At 43.6% G+C, this 13,563-nt stretch overlaps 1 protein-coding gene across 1 annotated transcript in view; it reads right to left on the reverse strand.

The window, feature by feature from the left end:
* Positions 1–8,678: 8,678 nt before the first annotated feature.
* The window catches only part of tmem41ab (transmembrane protein 41ab), an 89,410-nt gene continuing 84,525 nt past the window's right edge, over positions 8,679–13,563 (reverse strand). Inside the window, exons 2-5 of the mRNA XM_056736091.1 lie at positions 10,197–10,347; positions 9,932–10,093; positions 9,058–9,196; positions 8,679–8,908 (exon numbers count right to left, since the gene is read on the reverse strand). Coding sequence (XP_056592069.1) covers positions 8,679–8,908; positions 9,058–9,196; positions 9,932–10,093; positions 10,197–10,347 — 682 coding nt within the window. The remainder of the gene's footprint in view (positions 8,909–9,057; positions 9,197–9,931; positions 10,094–10,196; positions 10,348–13,563) is intronic.

Consider the following 13,563-nt stretch of genomic DNA (forward strand, 5'->3'; position numbering starts at 1 on the left):
TTTCTCTCTCTCGCATGATCACAAGACACTGAGACGTGAATACGTACAGAAAAATATAATTCTTCATTTGATATAAATAATCTAAAAGGCTACTAGAGTCAGTAAAACAATGGTTCTAGCTGCCCAGGCAACTGGTGGTAGATGAGCAATAAAGCTCAATCAGTACACAGACGTGCAGACTCTCGGGGCGGAGCTGGGGTTCACCATTAGCTGGGCAGGCTAAGCGGTGGGCCTCAAATTAGCCCGCAATGAGGACACCGTGCCCACAACTTCGCAAGCACACACACACTAGTGAAATACACTGCAAGAAAACCTCTACCGCACACTTAAAAGGAGAATTTCCGTTACCAGGCATAAGATGGCTAGCCTGCCCGCTTTTGGGTCACCCCACTCCTGCAAAAGAAAACAACAATTAACCTAGTATATAACTGCAGCCTCTCAGAAAACAGCATTAATTGCTAAAGTTGCCCACAATAAACAATCAACAGCAAATAAACACACCATTGCTTACCGATAGTAGAAAGGTAAAAAGCACAAACCCAAATAAATAAATTATATCCAAATCTAAACCCAAGCCAAATATTACAAAAAGAAAAAGAAACAAACAAACGTAAAATAGCCGTAGGCAACAGCTGCACGCAAAACAGTTGTCCGACACAGCTGTAAGCAAGGCAGTTGTCAGAAACGGCTCTAAACAAATAGTAACAATTAGATGCAAAACAAATTACAAAAACAAAACTACTAAACAAAAACAAATAAACAAAAGCAAAACAGCAGCGTCGAGGCCAACCAGCGTAGTGATAAAACGCCAAAATTAACCCCCGATCATCAGGACTTCCGTTCAAGCATCCGGCAAACCATTCATTCCTCCCATTTACTGTACAGAGGAATTCCCGGGTCATACATATGCAACATAATTACAGTCCCACACCCGCATACACACCACATAATGGACCTACCGAGCCGAAGAGCAGCAGTCACCTCCAACACGCAGTGTTACACATGCGATCAAATCTCAATTAGTAAACCGGAACTTCAGCAGCGATGTACAGGGAAACCCTCGACCGATACACTCTGTACCTCGAAACAGACACCAGCTGCATGGAAAAGTTAGTAAGCACGCTATCTAGATGCCAGCCCATAGCTATGGCAACCAAAACCTACCACATGCAACGAGCAGTAGAGCGGCAGTAACTCGCAACACAACGTGTTTGTGCGATCGGTTCGCTTTTCTACACTGGAAATACAGCAGCAATGTAAAGGGAAAACCCTCACGTAGTACGATTCACACCTCCAGACAGACACCAGCTGCACAGAAAGATCAGTAAACACCCACACCATCTTGACGCCAAACCATACTAACAGCAAACAAACACATACCTCACCCCCAGAGCACTCGAGCACCGGCAACCAACACCCCGATGACGCAAGGATTATGCAATATCCTACCACTCTAGGGATGCCCCTTATATAGTCCAAATAAGGCCCGCAAAATAATCATGGGGCGAGGACATGCTGAAAGGTGTACTTCACCACACTACTATAAAGCTATAAAGTGAAAACCATCCATCCATTTTCTTCCGCTTATCCTGGGCAGGGTCGCGGGGGCAGCATTCTAAGCAGGGATGCGCAGACTTCCCTCTCCCTAGACACTTGCTCCAGCTCTTCCGGGGGGACACCGAGGTGTTCCCAGGCCAGCCGGGAGACATAGTCCCTCCAGCCTGTCCTAGGTCTTCTCCGGGGTCTCCTCCAAGTCTGACTTACTGCCGGCAATGCGAACCAAGCTCCTGCTCCGGTCGTAAAGGGACCGGATGGCCCTTAACAAAGGGTCCCGAATCCCATACTCCCGGAGCACCCTCCACAAGATGTCGCGAGGGACACAGTTGAATGCCTTCTCCAAATCCACAAAACACATGTGGATTGGTTGCGCAAACTCCCATGAACCCTCCAGCACCCTGGAGAGGGTATAGAGCTGGTCCAGTGTTCCACGACCGGGACGAAAACTACACTGTTCCTCCTGAATCCAAGGTTCTATCATCGGTCGGATTCTCCTCTCCAGTACCCTGCATAAACTTTCCCGGGGAGGCTGAGAAGTGTGATCCCCTATTTGGAAAACACCCTCCGGTCCCCTTCTTAAAAAGAGGGACCACCAACCCGGTCTGCCAGTCCAAAGGCACTGTCCCCGACCGCCACGCGGTGCTGCAGAGCCGTGTCAGCCAAGACAGCCCCACAACATCCAGAGACTTGAGGTACTCAGTGCGGATCTCATCCATCCCCGGAGCCCTGCCACCGAGGAGTAACTTGACTACCTCGGTGAATTCAGCCCGGGTGATGGACGAGTCCGCCTCCGAGCCCTCAGCCTCTGCTTCCTCAATGGAAGACATGATGGCAGGATTGAGGAGATCCTCAAAGTATTCCTTCCACCGCCCTAAGATATTCCCGGTCGAGGTCAACAGCTGCCCCCCTCCACTGTAAACAGCGTTGGTAGGGCACTGCTCCCACCTCCTGAGGCGTCACGGTTTGGCAGAATCTGATAGTCCTTCTCCATGGCCTCACCGAACTCCTCCCAGGCCCGAGTTTTTGCCTCCCCAACCAACCGGGCTGCAGTCCGCTTGGCGCGTGGCGGTACCCGTCAGCTGCCTCGGGAGTCCCACAAGCCAGCCAGGCCCGATAGGACTCCTACTTCAGCTTGATGGCATCCCTTACTTCCGGTGTCCACCACCGGGTTCGGGGATTGCCGCCTCGACAGGAACCGGAGACCTTACCGCCACTGCTCCGAGTGGCCGCGTTGACAATGGAGGTGGAGAACATGGTCCACTCTGACTCAATATCTCCAGACTCCCTCGGGATCTGGTCGAAGCACTGCCGGAGCTGGAAGTTGAAGATCTCTCTGACAGGGGATTCAGCCAAACGTTCCCTACAGACCCTCACAGTACGTTTGGGTCTGCCGAGTCTGTCCAGCTTCCTCCCCCGCCATCGGATCCAACTCACCACCAGGTGGTGATTAGTTGACAGCTCCGCCCCTCTCTTCACCCAAGTGTCCAAGACATACGGCCGGAGGTCAGATGAAGCAACCACAAAGTCGATCATCGACCTCCGGCCAAGGGTGTCCTGCTGCCAAGTGCACTGTTGGACACCCTTATGCTTAAACATGGTGTTCGTTATGGACAAGCTGTAACTACCACAGAAGTCCAATACCAGAACACCACTCAGGCTCAGATCAGGGGGGCCGTTCCTCACAATCACGCCCCTCCAGGTCTCACTGTCATTGCCCACGTGGGCGTTGAAGTCCCCCAGCAGAACGAAGGAGTCCCCAGTCGGAGCACTTTCCACCAACCCTCCCAGAGTCTCCAAGAAGGCCGGGTATTCTACACTTCCGTTTGGCCCATAGACGCACATGACAGTGAGAGACCTATACCCGACCCGAAGGCGCAGGGAAGCGACCCTCTCGTTCATCGGGGTTAACTCCAACACATGGCGGCTGAGCTTCGGGGCTATAAGCAAACCCACACCAGCCCGCCGCCTCTCACCATGGGCAACTCCAGAGTGGTGAAGAGTCCATCCTCTCTCGAGGAGTGTGGTTCCAGAGCCCAAGCTGTGCGTAGAGGTGATCCCAACTACCTCTAGTCGGAATCTCTGGACCTTGCGCACTATCTCAGGCTCCTTCCCCGCCAGAGAGGTGACGTTCCATGACCCTAGAGCTAGGTCCCACCCGATCCACTAAGCACCGGCCCCTTACGGTCACTCTTGTAGGTGGTGGGTCCACTGGAGGTTGGCCCCACGTTGCTCTTTCGGGCTGAGCCCGGCCGGACCGCATGGGGGGGACCCGACCACCAGGCGCTCGCATACGAGCCCCAACCGAGCGCCGTCACGGTCCTCTAATTAATTGGGGTTTGAACTAGAGTGAAAACCATTTGGACAAAATTCCAATTAGTTGCTGATCATAATTTGTAAGTTTGAATATTTAAATTATTCATAGATATTTGTTCATTAGGGACCCAATGTCGCACAGAGTCTCTCGCTGGCCTGTTTACGTGGTCTGAACTTAGTCAGCGGTTGCAGGGTAAACCAATATCATTAAAACTGGCCGCTCCATGCTTGCTCAGAACATAATAGTTACTTTAGTCATACGACATGCTAAGTCAGGTGGTAGACAGAAACAAAACCCGGTAACACTTTAGAATACTGTTATTTGCTTATTGTGTAACTTAAAAGTTATTAGTACCTAATCAATAGCTTTCGAATTCACTCATTCCTCCTTAAGAATTACTATTAGTTATCTACTAATTCAGATTCTACATAAATAACTGTGTAAAATGCTCCTCCATACTGATTAGTTAACAGGCTTTCCTTAGTAGTTAATAGAGCAGAGGTCTGTATTAATGAGAAATTACCTCTTGGTTTGGCATTAGCTAATTCTTAGTTTCACATTAAGTAAGAAACAGTATTCTAAAGTGTTACCCAAAACCCCAGTATGATTTTGTTGTGACACACTTATTTTGTGGTAACACCGGACTCCTTTTAATTTGGATTTCTGAAGAATTCAAAACGGATCAAGAAGTCAATTTAATATGCCAGGCAGGTTCAAATATAATTAGCAGGATATAATTCAGTTTCAATTCATTAAAATGATCAGCAAGATATAAATATTTAAGTCATACCAGGCAAAAAATATTGGACAATTTTTGAGTATTATCACCCAAAGGAATCAGGAATGTGGGTTTTATTACTTCATGATACACCCCTCAAAGTTTCTCCTGTTGCATGTTGCAACTACGCAACTGCACCCAATGTTGATCATTTTGTCAGCTGCCTTACAACAAAGAAACAACCACATTTGTAGACTCCATAGCTTTTCACAAAGGCAGATATAAAACTGTGATTCTAACAGTAGATTAACCTGTCAAAATCAATGGCTATTCTTTATCTTAGACTCTCTAAAATGGAAAAACGGGTAACATTTTACAAGAAGGCTGTATTCACCGACGACCAAAGCATTAGTCAACACTCAATCAATAAACAACACCCAGCATTTATCAACCCTAGCTCATGTTAATTTAAATACTTGCTACTGCATTATTCAAATCAAACATTCTAATTGTTAAAATTAAATAAAGCAACATGACCTACTATAATTGTATTAACATTTATTAGCATAACCAAAGATCAATAATGTCAGGCCCTAGTTTTAGTTTGGGATTCCATGTTATCTTGGTTGTCTTTTACTTCCCCGTCTGGTCCCGCATTCAGCTACTCACCTCGTTAATCGTTATCACCCACACCTGCCCCTTATTACTTCGACTCTTATTTAAACCCCTACCTTCCTTCACTCGGTGTGGCAATGTATTGTTTCTCTCTTCCTTTTGTGGATTACTGTTGGGTTTCTCATTTGGTCAACAATGTTTCAAGGATTGATTCTCTGCTTTTTCTCCAGTGAGGCTTCTTTGAGAGATAACCGGTTTGGACCTTTTCCTCCCATTCAGTTTGATTCTCTCAGCCCCCGTGGATAGGCACGTGTTGCCTAGCGAGAAGACATGCCTTGTTCTGAACATTCAGTGCTTTTTGTTTTTACCTTGAGTTGTTTTTGAATGATCTTTGAAATAAACTCTGTTCCTTCACTCCTGCATCTGAGTCCTTACATTCCCTGAAAATCCGTGACAAATAAATGCTGAAAAACTTTACTGATCATTGCTATCTCACAGTCAACCCATCACATCAACACAACCACACTGCAAAGCTCCATAATGGATTTGCAGTGTACTCAGCTAAAATACATGCATTTCAAATACATTTTGGTATATTTATTTATTCATTCAAACTGGTTGAACATTTGGGATTACATTTACATGTGCATTCAGTGTTGCAATATTCAATGTGGATTTGAAAATGCATTTTGAGGTGATTATGCCATCTCCCCTGTACAGCATTATTGCATTAAGGTGAAGCAGCACATGACTAAAGGCAATAATAAAAATACTGATGAAACTCAATGAATCCTGGACCACAAAATCAGTCTTATGGTAAGTAGTACAGGAATATTTGTGGCAATAGCTAACAAAACATTGTGTGTGTCAAAATATAGAGTTTCTTTTGTGGGAAAATGATAAGGATAATAAGCAAATATCATGTTCCATGAAGATATTTTGGAAATTTCCTACCGTACGTACATCAAAAATTTATTTTGTGATTAATTGCAGCAAAATTGCTGACAAAAATGGTCGTAAACATGCCTATACACATCGCTCGCTGCTTTACGATTTTTGTGAATAACCCACTCAATGTAAATCTTAGAATTTCTGCTTTCCTATCCTTACAAACCATACATTAATGGAAAGCTTATTTATTCAGCTTTAAGATGACGTATACCCTATACCTCAATTTTGAAAATTGTACACATAAAAATTTACCCATACCATAAAACTGATTCTCCTTCCTGTTGGTCTCTTGAAGTTGTGTTGAGAGACAGACTGGGGTTTGATCTTGAGAACCTTTCATCTCTGAGATGAAATTATGACGCCAATGGGCTTGGCGATACATTGGTGTCGAGTTCATGTCTTCAAAAATTCTCTTCCTGCTGGTTTTAAGACGCAGAACAGCGGACTTCTTCGGCGAGCAGACTCTTTCAAGCCGGTGGCGGCTCAGGGAGCTTACTTCCCTGGACGGTGAAGCAGCTAAGGGATATGTCGACCACCCAGGTGGACTAGCAGCCGTGGTGCACCTCGCATGCTGCCACTTGGAGGGGTCGACCAAGTCTCCCTTCCAGGGCATGTAAGCAATTTGACACTCGTGTCGAGGACTTATGATGCTGTGGGTAAAATTGCTTCCGCCCTCCATGTTACGGCGGTCAATCAGGTCCAAAATGCTATGGCGACCTGTTGGGTCATATGCCAGACCGTTTGGTTCTGGTTGATGGGAAGGTCAACCCGGCTGCACACTGCCACAGGCCTCGCGTCCCGGGGACGGAGGTCATGACGAGTGCCCTGGGTAGGACGATGTCCATGACAGTGGTCCAATGAAACATCTGTGGCTCAATCTTGAGTGATGACGCACAGAAGGTCCCCCTTCTAAGAGATCTCGCAAGCAGGGCTGTATGTTGACACCGTAGAGATTGTGCGTGGTGAAGAAGCAGACTGCTCTGCCGTGACCCAGCCACCTATGGTTTGCTGAGGTCCCGAGCACAGCCTACCCTCCAGCAGCCCCTGCAGTGACCCCTCTGATACTGGGCCCTCCCAGGAGGGGGCCTCTACCTCGTTGGGAACCCGCCTAACAGAGCGGCTCTGACAGGATTATCCATGGGGATGGAGTGTACAGCAACGCTTCTCTCTCTCCGGGCTTCCCCCCAGGTGACATCGCTGCCTTCCCCAATCTCCATGTGACGTTGTGTTGGCCGGCGGTAACACCAAGCAGGTAAATAGGAGATGATAGGTTCAAGTTTCTAGTTTATTTACATAGCGCTTTTCACAATCTGCATTGTTCTAAAGCAGCTTAACAGGAAAAACAGAAAAGGTAAAACACAGCACAGTGCATGGTGATGCATAGGTTCTCAAGATCAAACCCCAGTCTGCCTCTCAACACAATGTCTCGTTCCCTCCATCAGGGAACAAAGGTTACAGACGTAACCAAGACATTTTGTTGTCCAGCGAGCATGATGCCACTTCATGTGCTCTTGATTATTTAAGGATTTTTATCAATTCTGCAGCCATACATGTTTCCAATACCTCCAATTAACAAATGTAACATGTACTTAATCAAGTGTATTCTGGTAAGTTGATTTTTATATTTAAACGTAAATGTAGAAATACATTGTCATTTTACATTTCACATTGCCACATTGATTATTGTATTCTCAATTGAACATCACTACCAATATGCTTCCATATTTTAAGACATTTAAAATATATTCATTTTGACTCATAGGGGTCATATAGCGCGAACACATATTTTTCTGTGTCTTTGGTGTGTTATAAGTTGTCCATGCATCTATTAGACACATAAAAATGCGAAAGTTAAAGTGTCGGAACAGAAGATGCATTTAAGATGCATCTTAAAGCGAATGCTCACCCAGACCAGCCTGAAACGCCTTGTGTTACCAAACCCCCACAAATCTACGTCAGTTCGTGGTACGAGTTGACTAAGACCGCCCGAATGTATATGCAAGTAAGTTGGGTGTGCCTGTCAGTACAATTGCTTTGGAACCTGATGTTTCAAATTTAGTAAGAGGCGTTTTATTTTCGTCACACACTTGCAATATTCAACCAATCATTACTCACTGGTTATCTTGCCAATCATAGTACACCTCGCTTTTCAGAGTGATGAGCTTTGTTAAAAATCTGTGTGTTTCGGAGAGGGGGGGCATATAGGAGATACAAACATGCACGGTACGTAGGAAATACAGCGTTTTTTAACCTAAAATCATGTATATGCATTGCATTACATCTTAAACAAACAATAATATTAGTTTCAGCCGAGTCATACGACCCCTTTAAAAACTAATGCTTAGAATTATAGTCAATATAATTAAATATTAAGGGACAAAAATCCAAAGGATTTAGGTTGCACAGAGCAGATTTGAATCCCAACATGCTCTTTTTTAATAAAACCTGATCATCCACACATGACACCAGACAGATCTATCAGCAGACCCATATCAACAGTTACCGGCTCTGTCTATCTTTGGGTCATCTGGTTTTGCGATACTTATGAACCATTTGGTGTCCATTGGGTTCCAGGCCATCAAGATTGAAGTGGGTTTTACTGTAGTGGCGTATTAAAACACCAGGAAGTAGAGCCATACATGCCATCAGTAAAAGTTGCAGCAAAGTGGCCAATGAAAAGATATCATCCAAAGAGTGGATCTCTGACAAGATGGCTCCAGTCCGAACACAGATCAAGTTGTAGGGTATTAGACCTGGGAAGCAGTACATTCATAAGCATGAGGTTTTTTAACAAACAATAATGTATGGAACAAATGTTAACAAAAACAACTGTGAATTATAAAAAACTGTAAAAATAGTTTTAAACCATCATGTATAACAAAATGTAATAAAAAACAATCACCAATGAGGACTGAGAAGAAGAATATATGGATGGGGATGTTGAGGATTGGGGATGTGATGTTCAAGAACCAGTTTGGTGTCATGGGAAAGAACCGTAGAAAAAGCAAGAAAAAAAACAAACTATTCCTGTGTTCTTCCACCTAAGAAAGAGAGATATTATATAATAACTATTCCTTTTTTCTCCACAAAAGTAAGAGACAGAGATTTTATCATTGTTATATACATAATTTTTTTTTGCTTGTGAACCTTAAAATAACTGATCCTTTCTTACACCCTTTCCACCAGAATGAACAGGGTGCAGGAACGAAGCTAGTGCTATTCCTGGCTCAGAGCTGGTTCCACTGGTGAACCTGCTAAGAACCGGTTTGCTTTTCCACGAGTTAGAGAGCCACAAGAGTGCGAGGTCATACATCATTGACTACGTCTCATCTTTCCGCGCAACGTAAGCGTGGTAGCGCCAAACCTAAAACATAGACGTTACGTTGCTTGTGATGTTCATGGCTTTGCAAGCGTACATCTGCATCCAAACATGGTGAATCACGGTGAAACCAGTGTTGCTTTTTTTTCGCGTCCATCGTGAATTGAAATAAATATAACCCATACCCCAGCAACTGACGGAAGCAGTTCTTACTTCTAGCCCAGCAACGTTTCGGTCCTAGATAAGAACCACTTTTTCTGGTCCGGAGCTAGTGCTTTGGATGTGGAAAGACAAAGAACCGATTTGGAACTAGGCTATGGCTCCGAACCAGCACCGAAACTGCCTTGGTGGAAAGGGCTATCTGTCCATCCATAATCAAAAGCCAAGTTATACATATTAATCACTTTTATATTTTCAGAAAATTCCATTGTGTGCTTAACACACAGAGATAACCCACCTTTTTCTGCAGCATGGCCACCTTTTCAGGGAAGAGCCTGACAATGTGGCGTTTGCCAAATGTGCGAGAAAGCAGGTAGCAGTTGGTGGAACCTACTGTGGTCAAAATGCAGGCAATGAGGAGCCCATCCCATGGTCCAAACAATGCCCCTGCCAGCATGTTCTTAAAATAAGATGGAAAGTAAAAATTTGTATATGGTAATGTAGATCACTTTTTTACTATAGTTTTTAACATACTATGTGTAATAACTAACAATGTTACTAACCAAAAATGATGAGCCTGGGATAGCAAAGGATTGCTTGTACAGGTAGGCACTGCAGAAGAGGATGAAGACATAGCCAATGTGTTCTGTTTTATAGAACTTTAGCAGGTCAGCTAGTTCCCTTAGTTCCTCCAGGTCAGATGGGAACTTCAGTCTGGAGATTATATAAAATAAGCAACAGTACTTCCACTAAGCATCTTCAACTGTGTTTAATTTTGATCTCACATTGATAAATGCAAAGTTTCAAAAAAATTCATCTGTCAAAACAAATTTTCCTTTCCATGATGTTTCTTTCTGTTTTAACATAGTTTTATTAAACTAATAATTAAGACAAAAACATTGACATAGCATTTATGTGATTATTCTTTTTAAAACAGAAAGAGCCAAGGCAAATAACAAGGGTTGAAATGGCCTCCCTTGTCTACAGCTTCCACACTTTCAAACTTTGCTGTTGCTGTTCATATTGTGAATTACAACAGAAATATATTATCTGTATTCCATATTTTGAATACAGTGATGGACAGAGCATAACCGTGAGATGAACCTTTTGTGATAGACCCGCTTCCTAAAATACATATCCATTTATCATTTTATTTGTTTAAAGAAACATGTTTTATTAGATAAATTGTGAATGTGATATCACAGTATAAAGACAACATCTTGTTTCCAAACTAAGTTGGCAACACATGTTAGAGGTATATAATCCTGCATAATAAAAATGCATTTGTACTGTAATAAGTTTCACTTTAAATGTGTGAAAATTGGACTGCAGCATTGGACTGCAGCATTGGACTGCTCAGTACCTCATTCAACATCGGTCTGCCCCACTTAACTACGTCTTCTGACAGGTTAAACAAAGCATGCTCTCTTTGTCACTTTAAACATAGTATTCTATAGTACTCGAATATACAGGAAAGCCCTAAAAACGTCTAGATCTGCCTACGTAGGAGATGTGCCTTAAGCATATAATGTGGCTGTTATAAGGCCCTTTGTCAAAAAAAACCAACTCGACCCTATGGAGCTAGGGAATTACAGGCTTATATCGAATCTACCTTTCATATTTAAATCTGGAAAAAGTAGTTTCAACTCAATTATGCTCCTTCCTCCAAAGGAATGACATCAATGAAGAATTCCAGTCTGGATTTACAGCATGTGAAGGAGTTTTTTAATAAGTTTTATTACGTTTAAATGTTTATTCTTTATTACAGTTTTGATGAACATAATATGTGTGTGTTTTAATGAGAATGTTTAGGCAGAAAACTCTGAGGAGTTAAGGGCTGATTGGAATGTGTTTACTACAGGATGTGGTTTGTGTGTGTGTGTAGCCTTGTGTACAAAGATTGGGGGAAGCAGAAAATGCAGATTGGTGCCTCTAGGAATGTGAGTCCAGACAATAAATTAAAGGGTCAAAGACCAAAGGTGGAACAAAGAAGTGCATGCACACACATATCATTATCTGAGTACTTAGCTATGCAGAATTTAGGTGTTGTGGGGTGTCATATGATGTTTGCAGACAAAGGAGAACGAAGCTGATTGAATCAAGAGTGCTGATTGAATCATTGTCCCAGCACACTCAGGAAACCAATGCAAGTATCTCAACTATATCCTTGATAACTGTGTTTAAACTGTAACCCCTCTTAACTAAGGAAACTGTCCTTGATGGTTCATGCAGATGTGAATAGCTGTTTGTAATACTGCCACTCTTTGGTTTGTCTATTTCTTCCATTTCTTTACTGCTTTTACTCTTCATGTTTGTTTGTTAGCGTTTTTTATTTCTTAGTTAGTTGGTTTGTTTTCCCTTTAGTGTGGTCAATAAACCCGCATTTTGTTATCTACAATCGAATTGTTGCTGTGTCTCTTTATCAAATATTAACGTCACTTAAACTGCTTGATTTCGTTATAATTTCTGGAGCGGTACTGTAGTACAGTAATAGTGTTATGTTTCCAAGGCCAGGATAGTAATATTTCTTAGATGTGATGTACGATCTGCTGATCACTTGCTGGACGAGTGCATTTAGTTTGTCCCTATTATTAGGTCTACTGCATCAGGTTTAAAGTGTATTAAATAGGTATAGTTAATCTCCCTTAATTATACGTATTTTAAAGTGGTCAAATTCATAGTTTTCCCCGAAATACACTACAATGTTGTGGCCACAACATTGAGATGGGGGCCTCATCGGCCACAATATTGAGACAGAGGCCTCGGCAGGCCACACATTGAGACGAATGAGAATCATGAGGTCAAAGGAACTGCCTGAAGAGCTCAGAGACAGAATTGTGGCAAGGCACAGATCTGGCCGAGGTTACAAAAACATTCTGCTGCACTTCAGGTTCCTAAGAGCACAGTGGCCTCCATAATCCTTAAATGGAAGACGTTTGGGATGACCAGAACCCTTCCTAGAGCTGGCCGTCTGGCAAAACTGAGCTATCGGGGGAGAAGAGCCTTGGCGAGAGAGGTAAAGAAGAACCCAAAGATCACTGTGGCTGAGCTCCAGAGATGCATTCGGGAGAGGGTAGAAAGTTGTAGAAAGTCAACCATCACTGCAGCCCTCCACCAGTCGGGACTTTATGGCAGAGTGGCCCAACGGAAGCCTCTCCTCAGTGCAAGACACATGAAATCCCGCATGGAGTTTGCTAAAAAACACCCGAAGGACTCCAAGATGGCGACAAATAAGATTCTCTGGTCTGAAGGGACCAAGACTTTTTGGTCTTATTTCTAAGCGGTATGTGTGGAGAAAACCAGGCACTGCTCATCACCTGTCCAATACAGTCTCAACAGTGAAGCATGGTGGTGGCAGCATCATGCTGTGGGGGTGTTTTTCTGCTGCAGGGACAGGAGGACTGGTTGCAATTGAGGGAAAGATGCGCTACAGGGATATCCTGGAGAAAAACCTTCTCCAGAGTGCTCAGGACGTCAGACTGGGCCGAAGGTTTACCTTCCAACAAGACAATGACCCTAAGCACACAGCTAAAATAACGAAGGAGTGGCTTCACAACAACTCTGTGAATGTTCTTGAATGGCTCAGCCAGAGCCCTGATTAAACCCAATAGAGCATCTCTGGAGAGACCTAAAAGTGGCTGTCCACCAACGTTTACCATCCAACCTGACAGAACTGGAGAGGATCTGCAAGGAGGAATGGCAGTGGATGCCCAAATCCAGGTGTGAAAAACTTGTTGCATCTTTCCCCAAAAGACTCATGGCTGTATTAAATCAAAAGGGTTATCTACTAAATACTGAGCAAAGAGTCTGAATACTTAGTTAGAAAAATATTTTTATTTTTATTTTATTAAAAAAAAAAAAAAAAAGGGGCAGTCGTGGCCTAATGGTTAGAGGGTTGGACTCGTGACCAGAAGGTTGCCGGTTCGATCC

The sequence above is a fragment of the Triplophysa dalaica genome, chromosome 2, assembly GCF_015846415.1.
Source record: "Triplophysa dalaica isolate WHDGS20190420 chromosome 2, ASM1584641v1, whole genome shotgun sequence".
Lineage (NCBI taxonomy): Eukaryota > Metazoa > Chordata > Actinopteri > Cypriniformes > Nemacheilidae > Triplophysa > Triplophysa dalaica.